This window comes from Cucurbita maxima, unplaced genomic scaffold (genome assembly GCF_002738345.1).
Source record: "Cucurbita maxima cultivar Rimu unplaced genomic scaffold, Cmax_1.0 Cma_Scf00015, whole genome shotgun sequence".
NCBI lineage: Eukaryota > Viridiplantae > Streptophyta > Magnoliopsida > Cucurbitales > Cucurbitaceae > Cucurbita > Cucurbita maxima.
Genome location: NW_019272031.1, coordinates 3,286,285 through 3,303,632, shown reverse-complemented (window position 1 = coordinate 3,303,632; position 17,348 = coordinate 3,286,285). Strand labels below are relative to the sequence as shown.

At 37.6% G+C, this 17,348-nt stretch overlaps 3 protein-coding genes across 5 annotated transcripts; 1 reads left to right on the top strand and 2 right to left on the bottom strand.

Moving 5' to 3' along the window:
- The first annotated feature begins 3,264 nt into the window (after positions 1–3,264).
- On the top strand, positions 3,265–6,793 carry LOC111490118 ((3S,6E)-nerolidol synthase 1). The gene is made up of 5 exons (XM_023138616.1): positions 3,265–3,953; positions 4,856–5,074; positions 5,177–5,315; positions 6,126–6,374; positions 6,457–6,793. The coding sequence occupies exons 1-5, from the start codon at positions 3,292–3,294 to the stop codon at positions 6,745–6,747; spliced, it is 1,560 nt and encodes a 519-aa protein (XP_022994384.1). The 5' UTR covers positions 3,265–3,291; the 3' UTR covers positions 6,748–6,793.
- A 323-nt stretch (positions 6,794–7,116) lies between these two features.
- Positions 7,117–11,307, bottom strand: LOC111490090 (G-type lectin S-receptor-like serine/threonine-protein kinase At4g27290). 2 transcript variants are annotated; one of them, XM_023138571.1, is made up of 7 exons: positions 10,026–11,307; positions 9,406–9,516; positions 9,160–9,287; positions 8,166–8,376; positions 7,838–8,075; positions 7,611–7,761; positions 7,117–7,536 (listed from the first exon to the last, which is right to left on the bottom strand). In XM_023138571.1, exons 1-7 carry the CDS (start codon positions 11,305–11,307, stop codon positions 7,237–7,239), a joined length of 2,421 nt encoding a protein of 806 aa, XP_022994339.1. In that variant the 3' UTR covers positions 7,117–7,236. The 2 variants fall into 2 exon arrangements, with proteins under 2 accessions (XP_022994339.1, XP_022994340.1); XM_023138572.1 differs by lacking the exon at positions 7,117–7,536 and having other exon boundaries at positions 7,668–7,744; positions 9,160–9,317.
- Positions 11,308–12,969: 1,662 nt separating this feature from the next.
- Positions 12,970–16,679, bottom strand: LOC111490089 (receptor-like serine/threonine-protein kinase SD1-8). 2 transcript variants are annotated; one of them, XM_023138569.1, is made up of 7 exons: positions 15,416–16,679; positions 15,227–15,340; positions 14,369–14,505; positions 14,084–14,294; positions 13,778–14,015; positions 13,551–13,701; positions 12,970–13,478 (listed from the first exon to the last, which is right to left on the bottom strand). In XM_023138569.1, exons 1-7 carry the CDS (start codon positions 16,677–16,679, stop codon positions 13,167–13,169), a joined length of 2,427 nt encoding a protein of 808 aa, XP_022994337.1. In that variant the 3' UTR covers positions 12,970–13,166. The 2 variants fall into 2 exon arrangements, with proteins under 2 accessions (XP_022994337.1, XP_022994338.1); XM_023138570.1 differs by lacking the exon at positions 12,970–13,478 and having other exon boundaries at positions 13,575–13,657.
- Between the last annotated feature and the right edge of the window lie 669 nt (positions 16,680–17,348).

The following is a 17,348-nucleotide window of genomic DNA, read 5'->3' as shown; positions in this document are numbered from 1 at the left end:
GATTAGAGATGATAACGAAACATTTTTTTTATAAGAGTGTAAAAATTTCTACTTAACTAACGTGTTTTAAAATTGTGAGACTGACGACGATATATAACAGACAAAAATAGATAATATCTACTAGCGGTGAGGTTGGATGGTCACACAAACCTTTGTTTTTGAATTGAAATTAAACACGGCTCTAAATTTCTAATGTCGTGTTTCTTTCATGGTTTGAAATTTTAAAGACATTACGATAACCATTTATCAATTTTGTGGTGTGAGTTGGATCGGGTTTCACCATTTGATAAGTATTTTATGGTGTGCGTTGAATAGTGACCCACGTCATTTCATTTTTGTGATGCCAAAAATTTCAACTATTTTCTTTAATATACTAAAAAAAAAATATATATATATATATATATTTCGGTTGAGATAAATATTGATTCGTTTTGATAAGAAAATCAGCTTAAACACTCCTGAATTTGACTTTAGTTTCACTCAAAAGTCCTCAATATCTATAGAGATATATTATCATTCACGGGGTGTATTATGAGATCCCACCTCAAGAGTACGGAAACCTCTCCTTATTGGATGTGTTTTAAAATTATGAGGCTGATAGTGACATGTTAATGAGTCAAATTGAACAATATTTACTAACGGTGAGATTGAATTGTTACAAATGGTATCAGAGACCGACACCGTGTGGTGTGTTAGTGAGAACGTTGACCATGAGATCACACATTGATCGGAGAGGGAAACGGAACACATTCCTCACATTTATTTAATAAAAAATCAACGAATTTATTAGATAAGAAATATAATTTTTAGATCTTTTAATTTTTCTTACGAGTCATGTCAAACGTTTTCGTGGTGGGTGGGGTGAATGGTCTTGCTTGGCTGCCAAATTTGTACCTACAAAACATTGTTCAAACATATGGACACACTCTCTTCCTAACAAACAACAATATTCAACACCACTTGTGTCACATGTTTAATAATTAATTGAGTTTTAGTTTATCGTTAGTAGATATTGTCTGTTTCACTCATTATGCATCGCTGTTAATCTCGCAGTTTTTAAAATGCGTCTATTAAGAAGAGATTTCTACACTCTTGTAAATAATGCTTCATTCCCACAACTAGTAGGAGATTTCCATATTTTTATAAAAAAATACTTGTTCTCTTCTTTAATCGATCTGGGATCTCACACTTGAACATATGTATTAATGAATGAAAATAAGTTAGACGTTGATAATAGAAGAACGAACCAAAATTTTGACGCACCACTGAATAGTTAGATTAATATCTCTAAAATCTCGTGTCCGTCAATTTTCAAATTTAAATCCTAAAAAATATATACTACTAAATTTTATATTTTTATAAAAGTCTAAAAAAATATATTTACCGTTAACATTACTTCAAAAATATAACTTTTAACCGTGTTTTAAAAATACTATTGATTTTTTTTAAATCATTAGCACCTTTTTAATTTTAAAAAAAATAAAAAAAAGTTTTTTAGATTATTTTAAAATTTTTTAATATTATTATTAAAGTGGATGAATATTTTTAAAATTTGGTATTAATAATAAAAAAATATATTTTTTCAAGAAATTTAATAAGTTTAAGGAAATTAATAAAATTAATGAAAACTTAAAAAAATATTTTTGAAATACTATTATATTTAAAATATATATATATATATATATATTAATTTTTGTTTTAAGTATAAGAACTTATTATTAAAAATTTTAAATTTTTTTGAAAAATTTAAGAATATTATTAATTTTTAAAATTTTTTATAGGTCACCGTGTTTTTAGACGGAATGAAATGGAAGTGTTCAGACTTGTCAATGTTCCACCTTTGGAAGCTATTTTCTTTTTTTTTTTTAATTGTTTTTATAATATTAAATTCTCATCATTTTTTAAAAGATAAATAATAAAATCGTGTTCTATTCTTTTTCATATAATAATTTAAATGCACGGATTGTGACACGTTTTGTTTTTACTGATAATATAATTAAAAGCCATTCATTTTCTTTTCCACCTGACAGTACTCTGACAGTGCCAGTTGTCTGTCGTTTTTCCATAAATAACCCACTAATAATTGAGTCCTAAAAAAAAAAAAATGTGTATTTATAGTTAGTATCGCTTTTATTCCACGTTTATTCCATGTCAATTGGGGAGAAGAACAAAATATGTCTTATAAGTGTGTGGATATCTCTCCCTAGCATTATGCATTTTAAAATCATGAGTTTGACAACGATACATAATTAGCCAAAACAGACAATATCTACTCTCTAGCAGTAAACTTGAGCTGTGTTATATGTGTATACCATTAATTTTTCGTCAAACACTATAATAGTAGTTTTGAAATGTTTATAAAAGGTAAGGATATAACAGGCCAAACCCACCGATATAGGTTTTCCTTTTTGGGTTTTAAAATAAAAATGTTTCATTCCCCTATAGTGAGATCTCACAATCTATCCCCCTTGAGACTCAGTGCCCTTGCTGACACTCACTTCCCTCTCCAATCGATGTGAGATCTCACAATCCATCCCCTTTGGGGCTCAGCGTTCTCGCTGGCACACTGCCCGATGTGCACCCCGAAAGTTCCTCTCTCCAATTTATGTAGGATCTCACAATCCACCTCCCTTCTTCACTCAGTGTTCTCGTTGGCACACCATTCGGTGTGTGGCTCTGATACCATTCGTAACGGTCTTAACCCACAACTAGCCGATATTGTCCTTTTTAGATTTTCTCTTCTAAAAAAGATTTACACATGAACCTTAATCATTTATTATTTTTTGTCGTGGAAATAACATGCATCTCATCTCATCATTATTTACCCACGAGATTGCACAAGTCACCCAACTTCCTCCTAAAATTAATCTGGTTACTCTACTTACTAACTTCTTATTTTTATAATTAGAGCAAAACCATGAGACTTTATGCTCAAAGTAGACAATATCATACCATCATGGAGAATCATGATTCCAAACAATGTCAACCCCAATAATTTTATTGTAATTTTCGAAAGAAGTATATTTTAAATTTTAAAAAAATATGATTTAGCTTTTGAACAAAAATTATTGTAGTTCATACTTTATTTGAAAATAAAAAATAAAAAACGAACAACCATTGATTAAAGAATCTTAAAGAACATATTAAATTATTAATATTTTTGTTCATTCAAACAACGACAGCTCTCTTCATTTTTCTATATAAGGAGGAAAGACCAAACCATCCATCACATAAAAAACCAAACCAAACCAAAGCAAAATTTAAATTTGCTGTCTTCTCCTTCAACCCTTAATGGCGGAAACAAAGATCCAGCAACGCCCTATTAATCCTCCTCGAAACCCCTTTCCAACAAAATGGAGCGATCTAAATGACCCATTGGAAGCTTTAAGCTTGATCGATACGGCTCACCGTCTCGACATTGCCTACCGTTTCCAAGCCGAGATCGACCTTATTTTACAACGCCATTACTCAGCCTCACTCAACCTCGACGTCGGTTATGCAAACCACGACCTTCATGAAGTCGCTCTTCGCTTTCGACTCCTCCGACAAGGTGGCTACTTCGTGCCATCAGACATGTTCGAGGCTTTCATGGACGAGGACGGCCATTTCAAGCAGGAGCTTGAGAATGATATCAATGGGGTGATGAGTTTGTTTGAAGCTTCGCAATTTTGCATGCCAAACGAAGCTATACTCGAGGAAGCTCGAGTTTTTAGCGCCCGAATCATGAGTGAATACGTCATGAACAATGTTGATTGTAAAAAAGCTAACCATGTTGCTAAAGCTTTGGCGAATCCTTATCATACGAGCTTCTCTAAGTTCATGGTGAAGGATTACTTTGGAATGGGGGATTTACCGGACACGAATAGATGGACCCATGATTTCCAACTTGTCGCCAAAATGGATTTCAGCGTTGCCCAGGACATGCGTCGTCGGGAACTTTATCGGTTCACACAGTAAGTTCAACTAAATTAATGTTGAGAATTGTTGGGAGAGAGTCCTACCTTGGCTAGTTTAGGGAATGATCATGAGTTTATAAGTAAGAAATATATCTCCATTGTTACGAGACCTTTTGGAGAAGCTGAGAGTAAAGCCATGAGAGCTTATGCTCAAAGTGGATAATATCATACTATTGTGGAGAGTAATGATTTCTAACATGGTATTAGAATCATGCCCTTACCTTAGCCATGTCAAAACAATCCAACAAAAAAGTGAGCCTCAAAGGTGTCAAAAGTGACTCAAGTAGTGTACTTTGTTTGAGAACTCTAGAGAAGGAGTCAAGGCTCGATTAAGAGGAGGATGTTCGAGGAATCCATAGGTTTCAGGGGAGGCTCTATAGTGTACTTTGTTCGAGGGGAGGATTGTTGGGAGGGAGTTCCCATATTGGCTGGGTTTTAAGAAATATATCTCCATTGGTATGAGATCTTTTGAGAAACCTAAAACAAAGCCATGAGAGCTTATGCTCAAAGTGGATAATATCATACTATTGTGGAGAGTCGTGGTTTCTAACATGGTATCACAGTCATGCCCTTAACTTAGTCAATAGAATCCTCAAATGTCGAACAAAGAAGTGAGTCTCGAAAGTGTAGTCAAAAGTGACTCAAGTATCGAACAAAAGGTATACTTTGTTCGAGGACTCCAGAGAAAGAGTCGAGCCTCAATTAATGGGAGGTTGTTCGAGTGCTCCATAGGCTTCAAGGGAAGCTCTATAATGTACTTTGTTCGAGAGAAAGATAAATGGAAAAGAGTCCCACATTAGTTAATTTAATGTGATGAATAGAATCATGATTCCTAACAATTAACCGACCAAATTATGTTCTCCTATACTAACGTTAAACTCATGTCGTGTTGGTTCTAGATGGTGGAAAGACACAGGTTTGGGCAAAGTGTTGGGATTTGCAAGGGACCAACCGCTTAAATGGTACATTTGTTCGTTAGTTTGCTTCACAGATCCATGCTTTTCTGAGGAAAGAGTTGAACTTTCAAAACCCATCTCTTTTATCTATCTTATTGACGACATGTTCGATGTTTACGCCTCGCTCGACCAACTTAAGCTGTTCACAGAAGCTGTTAGAAGGTATGAACTCAAATTCAAATTCAAATTCAAATTCAAATTCAAATACATTGTATGTTGATTTCAAGAGAACTGAAAACTTATTCCCCATATTTGTTGCTGCAGATGGGATCTTACGGTGGCTGAAGCACTACCAGACTGTATGAGGATTTGTTTCAAATCGCTCTATGAAATGACAAATGAAATTAGCAGTAAAATCCATAGGAAGCATGGTTGGAATCCAATCAACTCCTTAAAAAAATCGGTAATTATATTCATACTCAACTCATTAATTTGTTGAAGACGGTTGGGAGGAAGTCCCAAGATAATCATGGGTTTATCAGTAAAGAATACATTTCCATTAGTACGGGATCTTTTGGAGAAAATAAAAGCAGAACCAGGAGAGCTTATGCTCAAAGTGGATAATACCATACTGTTGTGGAGGGTTCGTAATTCCTAATATGGTATCAGAGTCATGCTCTTAACTTAATCATGTCAATAAAATTCTCAAGTATCGAACAAAAAAATTGTGAGCCTCAGAGGTGTAGTCAAAAGTGGCTCAAGGGTTGAACGAAGGGTGTACTTTATTCAAGGATACTAGTAAGTAGGGTTTGTTATTCCTAACATGGTATTAAAGACATGCCCTTAACTTAGCTATATCAAATAGAATCCTCAAGTGTCAAACAAAAAAGTTTTGAGCCTCGAAAGTGTAGTAAAAAGTAACTCAATGGTCGAATAAAGGGTGTACTTTGTTTGAAGGGTCTAGAGAAAGGAGTCGAGCCTCGATTAAGGAGAGACTATTCAAGGGCTCTATAGACCTCAGAGGAGGAAACTGTTCGAGGGCACCATATTTCTCAGGAGAGACTCTATGGTATAGTTTTTTCGAGGGGAGGATTGTTGGAAGAGAGTCCCACATTAGCTAATTAAGAAGATGATCATAGATTTATAAGTAAGGAATACATCTCACCGCTCAAAATGTGTGGAGACCCGTGTGTGGAGGGTCTATGATTCTTAACCTAATTCGTGTTCGTTAATATTTATTTATATTAATCCATTATTTTGACTATTTTTGTAGTGGGCCAAGCTTTGCGACGCATTCCTCGTAGAAAGTGAATGGTTCGTTTCTGGTTACTCACCAAGTGCCGAAGAGTATCTAAGAAATGGAGCAGTGAGCAGTGGAGTGCACGTAGTGTTAGTGCATGCGTTCTTCTTGTTAGGACAAAGAATAAACCATGAAACCGTGAAGCTTTTAGACAACGACCCAGAAATTATTTCTTCTACCGCAACAATCTTGAGGCTTCAAGACGACTTAGGAAGCGCCAAGGTTCGTACAAATCAATCGATGAATCGATATTCTTCTCTAACTTGATAGATCATGATGAGTTTAGCTTTCTTTATGAACTTAGGATGAGAATCAAGACGGATATGATGGATCATATGTGAATTACTACATGAAAGACAATAAAGATGCTTCGATTGAGAGCTCACGACAACACATAGCCAATTTGATCTCGCATGCATGGAAGAAGCTCAATAGAGAATGTTTATCGTCGAGTCCATTTTCTCTTGCATTCATCGAGACTTCTTTGAATATTGCGAGATTTGTTCCGATTTTATATGGTTATGATGAAAATCAAAAACTTCCAATGCTTGAGAAGCTTGTGAAATCGATGTTGTATGAAAGAGTGGAGATATAATTCACATACGAGGATGGGAGGATGTTATATGATAAAAATAATAATTTAATTGTTTTTGTTTATACGCTAGTTGAGCTTTTAGAAATACGATAAATGTTTTAGAGACTATATTTTGAAATGACGCATAAAAAGATTTCGATAATTTAAGAAAATAGTAAAAATTTTGAAAAATCGATCCAACTCGAGAGGGTAAATCGGTTATTTTGACCCTTTGGAAAATTCTAGATCCATACTAATTCTTTACATCCATGAACGTTCTAGAATTTACTCGACTTTATGAACTTTTAGCCGCAAGTATTTGCTGTTTAATCTTTTGTACCACGGTTGTAATAACCCGAAGATGAAATAAAGAAGAAAAATTGTCTCACATTACCTAAGTTCCACCTACGTTCCAGACATCTTGAACTGCTAAGAACATGTTCATTTGATACTCGAACAATGCAATGCAAATGAAAATGAGTACTCTTTACAAAGTGACTTTAATACTCACTAACGACCATGTACCAAAGTAACTGTCACTTCATTGGAAGTAGAGGCTTCAGCTAATGATTTATCAGTCCTAGAAAACATTCTCTCTGTGTAAAACCCAGGTTGTTTAGGATAAGATAACATGTTTTCACTCTCCAACATCGAAAGCACCGACCACATAGTTGGTCTGTCATCAGGGCTCAGCTGAACACACAAAAGACCAATTTGAATGCATCGTAGTGCTTCAGAAGGTTGGAATTTGTTCTCCAATGCTGTATCCATCAACTCCAAAGCATTTCCTTCATCCCAAAGCTTCCATGCCTGAAGATTTCACAGCTTGAAGTTAGTTTCCATGCTCGAGAAGCGTTTTTTTCGGTTTGGTTACTCATACTTACATGTCCGAGAAGATTGAGTTGATGATCGGTATGGAAGAACCCTCTATTCTTCTTACCGCTAACTATCTCCAAAAGAATGACCCCGAAGCTAAACACGTCAGACTTCAATGAAAAACACCCGTCGAGTGCATATTCTGGAGACATATAGCCACTGAACCGATTCATAACTCACAAAGAACGTGAATGGAAAAAATGTTGTCACAGAGTGAAATTGTCTTAATACTTACTAAGTACCGACAACTCTTTTGGTTTTTGCCATAGTTTGATCTTCGCCAAACATACGTGCCATGCCAAAGTCTGAAATTTTCGGATTCATTTCACTGTCGAGTAATATATTACTTACTTTGAGATCTCTATGTATTATTCTTAGCCTCGAGTCTCTGTGGAGATAAAGAAGTCCTCGAGATATCCCGATTATGATGTCGAATCTCTTTTGCCAATTGAGTAAATATCTCTTCTCGTTATCTATATCAGGGGAAAGATATGAATTAGAAAGATAAAATGAACATTTGTTCTGCTAGAGGACACAGGGAGATGAACAAGTTTGGTACCCACCGAAGAGGAAGTGGTCTAAGCTTTTGTTTGGCATATATTCATAAACCAGTAATGTTTCTTCCTTATGAATGCAAAAACCAAGAAGCTTGACAAGATTTCGATGTTGAAGTTGGGAAATCAACGTAACTTCATTTTTAAACTCGTTTTGCCCTTGGCCAGAACCCCCTGCCAGCCTCTTTATTGCAATCTCTTGTCCACATGAAAGCTTACCCTACAATATATATAGCATACGTACGTAAGTAATATGGTAACCGCTCAAGCCCATCGAAAACAGATATTGTTCTTTTTGGACTTTTTTACGAGGCTTTTCCTCAAGGATTTAAAATGCATCTACTAGGGAGAGGTTTCCACACCCTTATAAAGAATACTTCGTTCCCCTCTCCAATCGACGTGGGATCTCACAATCCACCCCTCTTCGGGACCCAACGTTCTCGCTGGCACACCGCCTGTGTCCACCCCTTGGGACTCAGCGTCCTCGTTGGCACACCGTCCGGTGTTTGCCTCTGATACCATTTGTAACAGCCCAAGCCTACCGCTAGCAGATATTGTCATTTCTTGGCTTTCCCTTCTGGGCTTCCCCTCAAGGTTTTAAAACGCGTCTGCGAGGGAAAGGTTTCCACACCCTTATAACGAATGTTTCGTTCCCCTCTCCAATCGACATGGGGATCTCACAATTCACCCTCTTTGGGGCCCAACGTCCTCGCTGGCACACCGCCTGTGTCCGCCCCCTTGGGGCTCAGCGTCCTCGTTAACACACAGTCCAGTGTCTGCCTCTAATACCATTTATAACAGCTAAGCCTACCGCTAGTAGATATTGTCATTTTTGGGATTTTCCTTTCGAACTTCCCCTCAAGGTTTTAAAATACGTCTACTAGGGAGAGGTTTTCACGCCCTTATAAAGTATGTTTCATTCCCCTATCCAATCGATGTGGGATCTCACACTATTGGTTTATGAAATGAGTTTTAATATAAAGACGTTGGTAAGAAAGACTACCTTGTATACAGGACCAAACCCGCCTTCACCTATCTTATTCGAGAAGGAGAAATTATCCGTGGCAGCCTCGATCATTGTAAGATCATAGATTGGCATCTCAACATCATTTTCTTGAGCTAGAATCTCACCTGCAGTGATCTCAGGAGTGATCACATTACCTATTACCAGATTTAGAGACAACAAAAAGAAATATATATGAGCCATGAACAAATGACAGACCAATCAAGCAATAGAGAAACTGCTTACCTCTATCTTTTCTTCTACGCCCAAGAATAAAGCAAATAACAAAGCCCAAGAAGCCTAGAAATGAAGCCATAGACACACTGACAGCAACCTTAAGTTTCTTGTTGGTTGAATCTACAGCAGATGAAGCATTGTTATAAATTATAGCTGTCGATGTCGAGGTTGGTTGGGAGGGAGTCACACGTTGGCTAATTTAAAAAATGATCATGAATTTATAAGTAAGAAACCTATCTTCATTGGTACGAAGTCTTTTTGGGAAGCCCAAACTCAAAAGCAAAACATGAGAGCTTATGCTCAAAGTAGACAATATCATACCATTATAGAGATTCGTGATTCCTAACATGGTTAACTTAGTCATGTCAATAGAATCCTTAAATGTCGAAAAAGAAGTTGGGACCCTCGAAGATGTAATCAAAAGTGACTCAAGTATCGAACCCCTGTTTGAGGATTCTAAATAAGGAGTCGAGCCTCGCCTCGATTAAGAGGAGGTTGTTTGAGGCCTCGATAGGTCTTAGGGGAGACTCTATAATTTACTATGTTTGAGGGTAGCTTAAAATGGACAGTATTATATCTCAAAATGGACAGTATTATATGGAGAGTCAGAGATAATAGCAATTTTGTACCTAATTCTGAAGCAGCCACTCTGACATAGAGATCCTGTCCATTATAAACAACAAATTTAACATCCATAAGTTTATGGAACCAGGTAACACAGCCATAGCCGCCATTTGGAAGCTCCATTATTCCATAAGCCAAGCAAGAACAGTCGTTCAAACACGCCGCCTCACAGTCTTGAATGCTCATATTAACATTCACAAAATACCCTGAAGAATCTGGAAATTTCACACTACTAATTCGTTTAAACCCCTCGCCATTTCCACAGGTTCGATTGTCCTTTCTAACACATCCACCAGAACGCCTAAACATTTCCCAATCATCAGGCCATTTGGGTTCAAACCCATCCATACAATCACATTCTGCTGTGAGTGAAAACGTACAAACACCAAATTCCCCACAGATTCCATACACATCGCACCCATCTCCAGGCAATGTATACAATGGGTACCAATATTCTCCATCATCCACCCAATACAGCTGCTGAAATAACCCCGCCGCGCCCAGCACCAATCTTACAGAGAAATTGTTCCTCGCCTCATACGAAAACAGCGCTCTGTGTTCATCACCATTATAATCAAACTTCGGCGCATAAATTGCTGTTGCTTTGAGATCCCCACTTCCACTAAACCTTTTACCATACCATGGGCCGCCCCGAAATGTTATGATGGGCCCTTTACGAACTACAAGTTGTGGAAGCCCATCCATTTCTACACTGTACGTGTAATCCCCAGACGATGGATCATTTGGGTTTTTCCAAGACGTTAACTTTCGGTTCAGGCCGGTTTTCGAATCCCAACCCAGTTTCATCCCAGGTAACAGAGTATCCGACGGGTAATCGAAACTCTGCCACACATAACCTTGAGACTCTGTTTCTCTTAAAACCAAATTTCCTGTATCTAACAGCTGAACCTCTCGTTCTTTCACTGATCGTGGAGAATTGGAAGTCCATAAAATCCCACCTGTTTTGTTCAGAAGAACAATGTTTTCTCCTTTGAATACTAAATGAGCAGAGGAATTTACAAGTGGGTTGTCTCTGTTTGCGACCCACACGACAGTTAGTGGGATGTTGTTGTACCATATGCCCAAGTAATGAAATTTAGAGCCCTGGGGATTGAATATTCCCAATACAAACTTGTTTGCAGGTGAAATTAACATCTGGGTACTGCCATTAATGGATTCCCCTGCTTTTATGCTATCGATTGCTAACGATTTTGTTGAAAACAGAGCTATGATCGTCGAGAAAAAGAGAAAAGATGAAGGCTTGCACCTGAAAATCAGTTCTCCCATGGCTTCATTCAGCATTTTGACTTAGATATCAACTTTGAATTTAACATCTTGAATCCTTGGGGCCAGTATTGATTGAATGAAACGTCATTGTCACACCGTTTACTATGAAGAAGATAACTCTAGAATCTGTTCGAGTATTATAAGGTTTCTTGAATTGTCTCTTACCTTAAACAATTAAGATTAATTAAGGAAGAACTTCTACGAGTGAGAAAAAGTCATAAAGATGAGGTAAGATCCGTAAGAGGCATAACAGTTGACAATCATCATGAAGCAGCAGAAGAGATTCGACTTGACAAACTGAGCTGAATATCAAAGAAGTGACTTTGTTCTTTTTTAAGTATAATTCAGTGCATTGTTCCTGTTCTTGAGATTAATTAACCATTAGTTTAGAATGACTTTGTTTGATGAAGAACAAGCCAAGTCAAATTCAATCTTGAACACAGCTGTGAGAATTAGATTATTATTCAGTCCCAATCGTTTTGTATGGTTGAGATACTGTAGTTTTCTTTGACAAAATAATAGAAAGAGTAACATTTGGTGAAGAAAGGATGAGCTCAAACTACTATATAAATAGTTTATGACTTTGCTTTTGAATCGTTTCAATTCAAATTGCTTTTAAGTCTGTTTCTGGTTATGTGAGTGTATAAACGAGCTACTATTTGATGGAAGAATGAACTTTAGGTTGTTCTAAATGACATGAAATTCAAGGATGTGTTGATACAATCCGTGTTATACGAAGCAACAAATTTTTATGGAATTTTGTAACCGCCTAAGCCCCGTTTTGATGGTTATCACGATTTAAAAATGTGTTTATTAAATGTTTTCTTCCTCTCTCATGGTCCACTCCCTTGGAGGCAAAACGTCCTCGCTAACACCTTTATAAGAAATGTTTTGTTCCCCTCTCCAACAGATGTGGGATCTCACAGTCTTTGTTCCCCTCTCCAACAGATGTGGGATCTCACAGTCCACTCACTTAGGGGCACAACGTCCTTGTTGACACCCTTATAAGAAATACTTTGTTCCCTTCTCTAATAGACGTGGGATCTCACGGTCCATCCCTTTGATTGCACAACATTCTCGTTGACACCCTTATAAAGAATGTTTTGTTCCCCTCTCCGACCAATGTGGGATCTCATGGTCCACCCCCTTGGGGGCACAACATCCTCGCTGAAATGCTTATAAGAAATGTTTTGTTCCCTTCTCCAATCAATGTGAGATCTCACGGTCCACCCCCTTGGGGCACAACGTCCTCGCCGAAATTCTTATAATAAATGTTTTGTTCATCTCTCCAATCGATGTGTGAGATCTCACGGTCTACCCCCTTTGAGGGCACAACATCCTCGCAGACACACTACCCAGTGCCTGGCCTTTTTACCAATTGTAACAGCCCAAGCCCCAAGTGTTCTCATTGACCCATCGTTCGGTGTCTAGCTCTGATACCATTTGTAACAGCTCAAACCCACCGCTAACAGATATTGTTCACTTTGATCCGTTACGTATCGTCGTCAGCCTCCAAATTTTAAAAAGCATCTACTAGGGAGGGATTTTCACACCCTTATAAAAAAAATCTTCGTTCCTCTCTCCAACCAATGTGAGATCACACAAATTTCAACTACCAAAGAGTTTAAAGTCTAAGTCTACGATAGCATTCAATCATATTTATGAAGTAGCTGTCTCATGTCATTTTCCTTGTATACAAACAGAAATTTTTCTTGTAAAAAATACAAATCCAACCAAGCTGACTAAACAATAGAAAGAAAAAAGAAAAAAAAAACATAACTGATAAACATAAAATCAACAACCTATAATGAATCAAATATCGTTAGAAACATAGTCACTTGGTCGATTAATCCAACACCTTAACGTCCATCAAGCAATGTAACAGTGACATTATTAGATGAAGAACTCAGTTGATCATTTAATGATGAATCAATACCAGTCTCTATGAACCTTTCCTCATAGAACCCAGGTCGTTCAGGAACCATTAATCTCATGTTCTCATTCTCCAACATGGATACCACAGCCGACATAATTGGCCTGTCTTCTGGACGTCTTTGAACACATAACAACCCAATATTTATACATCTTAAAGCTTCATGTTCATCAAATTGATCCTCCAATATTACATCTATTAATTCCAAGCTCCTTCCTTCCTTCCAAAGATTCCATGCCTAAAACAAGTCCATTGACAAGATCATTCTAAGAAAAGAAAGAAACAAAAAACGCGGTTTTATCGTACTTACATGTCCAAGAAGATTGAGTTGATGCTCGGGATGAAAAAACCCTTTGTTCTTCTTACCATTAACGATTTCTAGAACCATCACTCCAAAGCTAAAAACATCAGACTTCACTGAAAAATAACCGTCTATTACATATTCAGGAGACATATAGCCACTACAGATACCAACACATTATACATAGTTAGAATACGAACATATAAACAAAATAAGGTAAAATCTTTGTTACTCACTAAGTTCCAACAACTCTCCTCGTTTTTGTTTCGGTTTGATCTTCGCGAAACATACGTGCCATACCAAAGTCAGAAATCTTCGGTTTCATTTCATTGTCTAACAAAATATTCGCAGCTTTAAGATCTCTATGTATGATCCGAAGCCTTGAATCTCGATGGAGATACAGAAGTCCTCGAGCTATGCCAATTATGATATCGATTCTTCTTGGCCAAGTGAGCGACGAACGTCTTTGATCATCTAAAATATAACAGTCATGATATGATAGATCAAACGTAATTGTAAATGAAGGTTTGCTTGATACCAACCAAAAATGAAACAATCCAAACTTTTGTTAGGCAAATACTCATAGATGAGTAAAATTTGTTCATTGTGGATGCAAAAACCAAGAAGCTTGACAAGATTTCGATGTTGTAGCTGAGAAATGAAAAGGACCTCGTTTTTGAACTCCTGCAACCCTTGACCTGATGTTTCTGCTAGCTTTTTTACTGCAATTTCTTGCCCATTTGGGAGCTTTCCCTGCAAGAAATTTCATGTATTAAACGAAAGAAAACGTGAACTTATTGAAGATTAGAGAATGTTTTAAAGAGCACCTTGTAAACTGACCCAAAACCACCCTCTCCTATCTTATTAAAAACAGAGAAATTCTCAGTAGCTGCCTCAAGAACGCCAATGGGTATCTCTAGTTCATGTTCTTGAATTGGAGGAACTATAAGAACTTCATGGTTACCTGCATGAGATTTGGCCACAATTCACAAAAATGGTAATAGAAATGAGCATATATATAGTCGTGGATGGTTGGGAGGGAGTCCCATATGGGCTAATTTAGAGAATGATCCTGAGTTTATAAGAATTGGTATGAGGCCTTTTGGGAATGAGAGCTTATACTCAAATTGGACAATATCATACCATTGTGGAGAATCATGATTCCTAACATGGTATCAGAGCCATGCCCTTAACTTAACCATGTCAATAGAATCTTCAAGTGTCAAACAAAGGGTGTACTCTGCTCAAGAACTCCAGAGAAGGAGTCAAACCTCGATTAAAGATAGGCTGTTCGGGGTTCTATAGGCTTTAGGAGAGGGAAGGTGTAGTAAAAAATGACTCGTGTGTTGAGCAAATGGTGTACTTTGTTTGAAAAACTTCAAAGAAGGAGTTGAGCCTCGATTAAGGGGAGGTTGTTCAAGGGCATCATAGACTTTAGGGTTGGGAAGGTGTAGTCAAAAGTGACAAGTGTCGAACAAAGGGTATACTTTGTCCGAGTACTCCAGAGAAGGAGTCTAGTCTCGATTAAGGGGAGACTGTTTGAGGGATCCATAAACCTCAAGGGAGATTTTACAGTGTACTTTATTCGAGGGGAAGCTCACAATGGATAATATCATACGATTGCGGAGATTCGTGGTTCCTAACAAAGCTTATGGTCGTGAAAATGAGGAGGAACAAGGCTTTACCTCTAGCTCTTCTCCTAATGAAAATCCAACCGCCAATCAAACCCAAAAAGACCATCACTGATACGATCGGCACAGCAACAACCACTGCAACACTACGCTTTTCATCAGCCGCTTCTTCAAAATGCAAAAACAGAGCAAAAGAATCAGACCCAACTCAGCTTTGTTCATGCAAAATTATTAAGCAGATACCTAATTCTGAAGCAGCAACTCTCACATAGATATCATCTCCCGACCCAACATCTGGAACATAACGAATATCAACCAATTTGTGAAACCAATTGACACAGGCAAGCCCAATTTTAGGAATTTGCACTGTTCCATACGCTAAACAACCGCAATCCTTCAAGCACTCTGCCTCACAATCTTTAACACCCAGTTTCATGTTCACCGAATCCCCTGTAGAATCAGGCCATTTCACTTTGCTTATCTTCATAAACCCATCTCCAGCTTCGCAGATCTTTGGATCCCTTCTAACACACCCATTTGACAAGTTTTTTGTTGATATTTGTTCAAACCCATATAAACAACCACAACTTGTTGTCACTGCGGGATTACAGAGACCAAAATTCCCACACAAATCGTAGTCATTGCAGCCAGCTCCATCAAATGAGTATGCTTTGCGCCATTTTTCTCCCACATCGTTCCATTCATGCCGAAGAATTGACCCACTTGAATCCATCACAATTCTCGTACGGCTATGCGCTGAATCGTTATATGAAAAGGATATCTCTGTTGAAGCATCAAAGACAAGATCGTAATTGAATCCATTACCATAACTCTGCCCAAAATCATGATCGAACCAAGGCCAACCTCTAAACATCGTCTTGTTTCCTTTATGAACAAAGAATTGAGGAAGCCCATTTGTGTTGAGACTAAAACTGAATTCCCCCGACGATACATCGATTGAACTTGTCCATGATGTTAGCTTTCGATTCAAACCCGTTTTGGAGTCCCACCCGATTTTCATGCCCGGTAACAGAGTATCAGTCGGATAATCAAAACTCTGCCACACATAATCTTCTGATTTTGAATCTCTCAAAACCAGATTTCCAGTGTCGAGCAGCTGAGCTATTGGATTTTGAATTGATTTTGTCGAATTTGACGACCAAAAAGCTGCGCCTGTTTGATTCATAAGAACCAAATTTCCATCTCTTTTGAAGTTTAAAGTGGCAGAGGAGCTTAAAACAGGGGTATCTCTGTTTGCCACCCAAACGACAGTTTTGGGAGTGACACCCTTGTACCATATTGCTAAATACTTCAAATTGGTGGCTTGGGGTTGACTAAAGAATCCCAATTCAAATATCTCGGCGGCGGAAACAATTGATTGGGTATCGTTAATGGATTGGCCTTGTTTTAAGGTATAGTCTGCTATGGAGTTTCTGGAAAACAGAGGTATGAGTGTGAAGAAAAAGAGGGAAGATAAGAGATTGCTGGTGGGAGTCATATTTTCCATTTCTTATTTCCTTGCACGAAGCTTTGACCCTTTATTGTAATGAGTTAAACTCAGTAGGTGGATGAGCACGATTGATTTTGTTTGGTGGAAAATTAGTCATTGACTCGAACATCGATATAATATTTGAGCTGAAACTAATGTTTTGCTTTCAAACTTCTCCCACAAATTTGAATGTAGAACTATGTTCATATCTTGAATGATGGATTGAGCTCAGCCACTTCGTCATCAAATGTAATCTCTAGCAATTGTTCATCTACGGGAACAAATTGCTTAGGTAGCAGACAATGATCACATGGTACAACGTGATTAGCTTTAGAAGTATCAATATGCGAAATGTTCTTCAACGGATTCAATCGAGGAAGGTAAAGATGGCCAAGCGTGGAGTGTCATGAAGTAGCAAGAGCTCGTTGAACAGAAACGACACAAATAGACCAACTTCGTGGAATAAGTGTAGCATTGTTTTGAAATGTGAAGTTATGAGAATCACGTGGAGTCATATGGCTGTGTGAGTGCGATCGATTTTACTTCTATTTCCGCTACAACAATTGGGTATTAGTACAATTTGGTTGTGGCATTTGACACAACAAGTGGTATCAGAACATTTTGGTTGTGACATTTCGCTACAACAATTGGATATCAAACTATTTTTTGTTGTGGCATTATATAGCA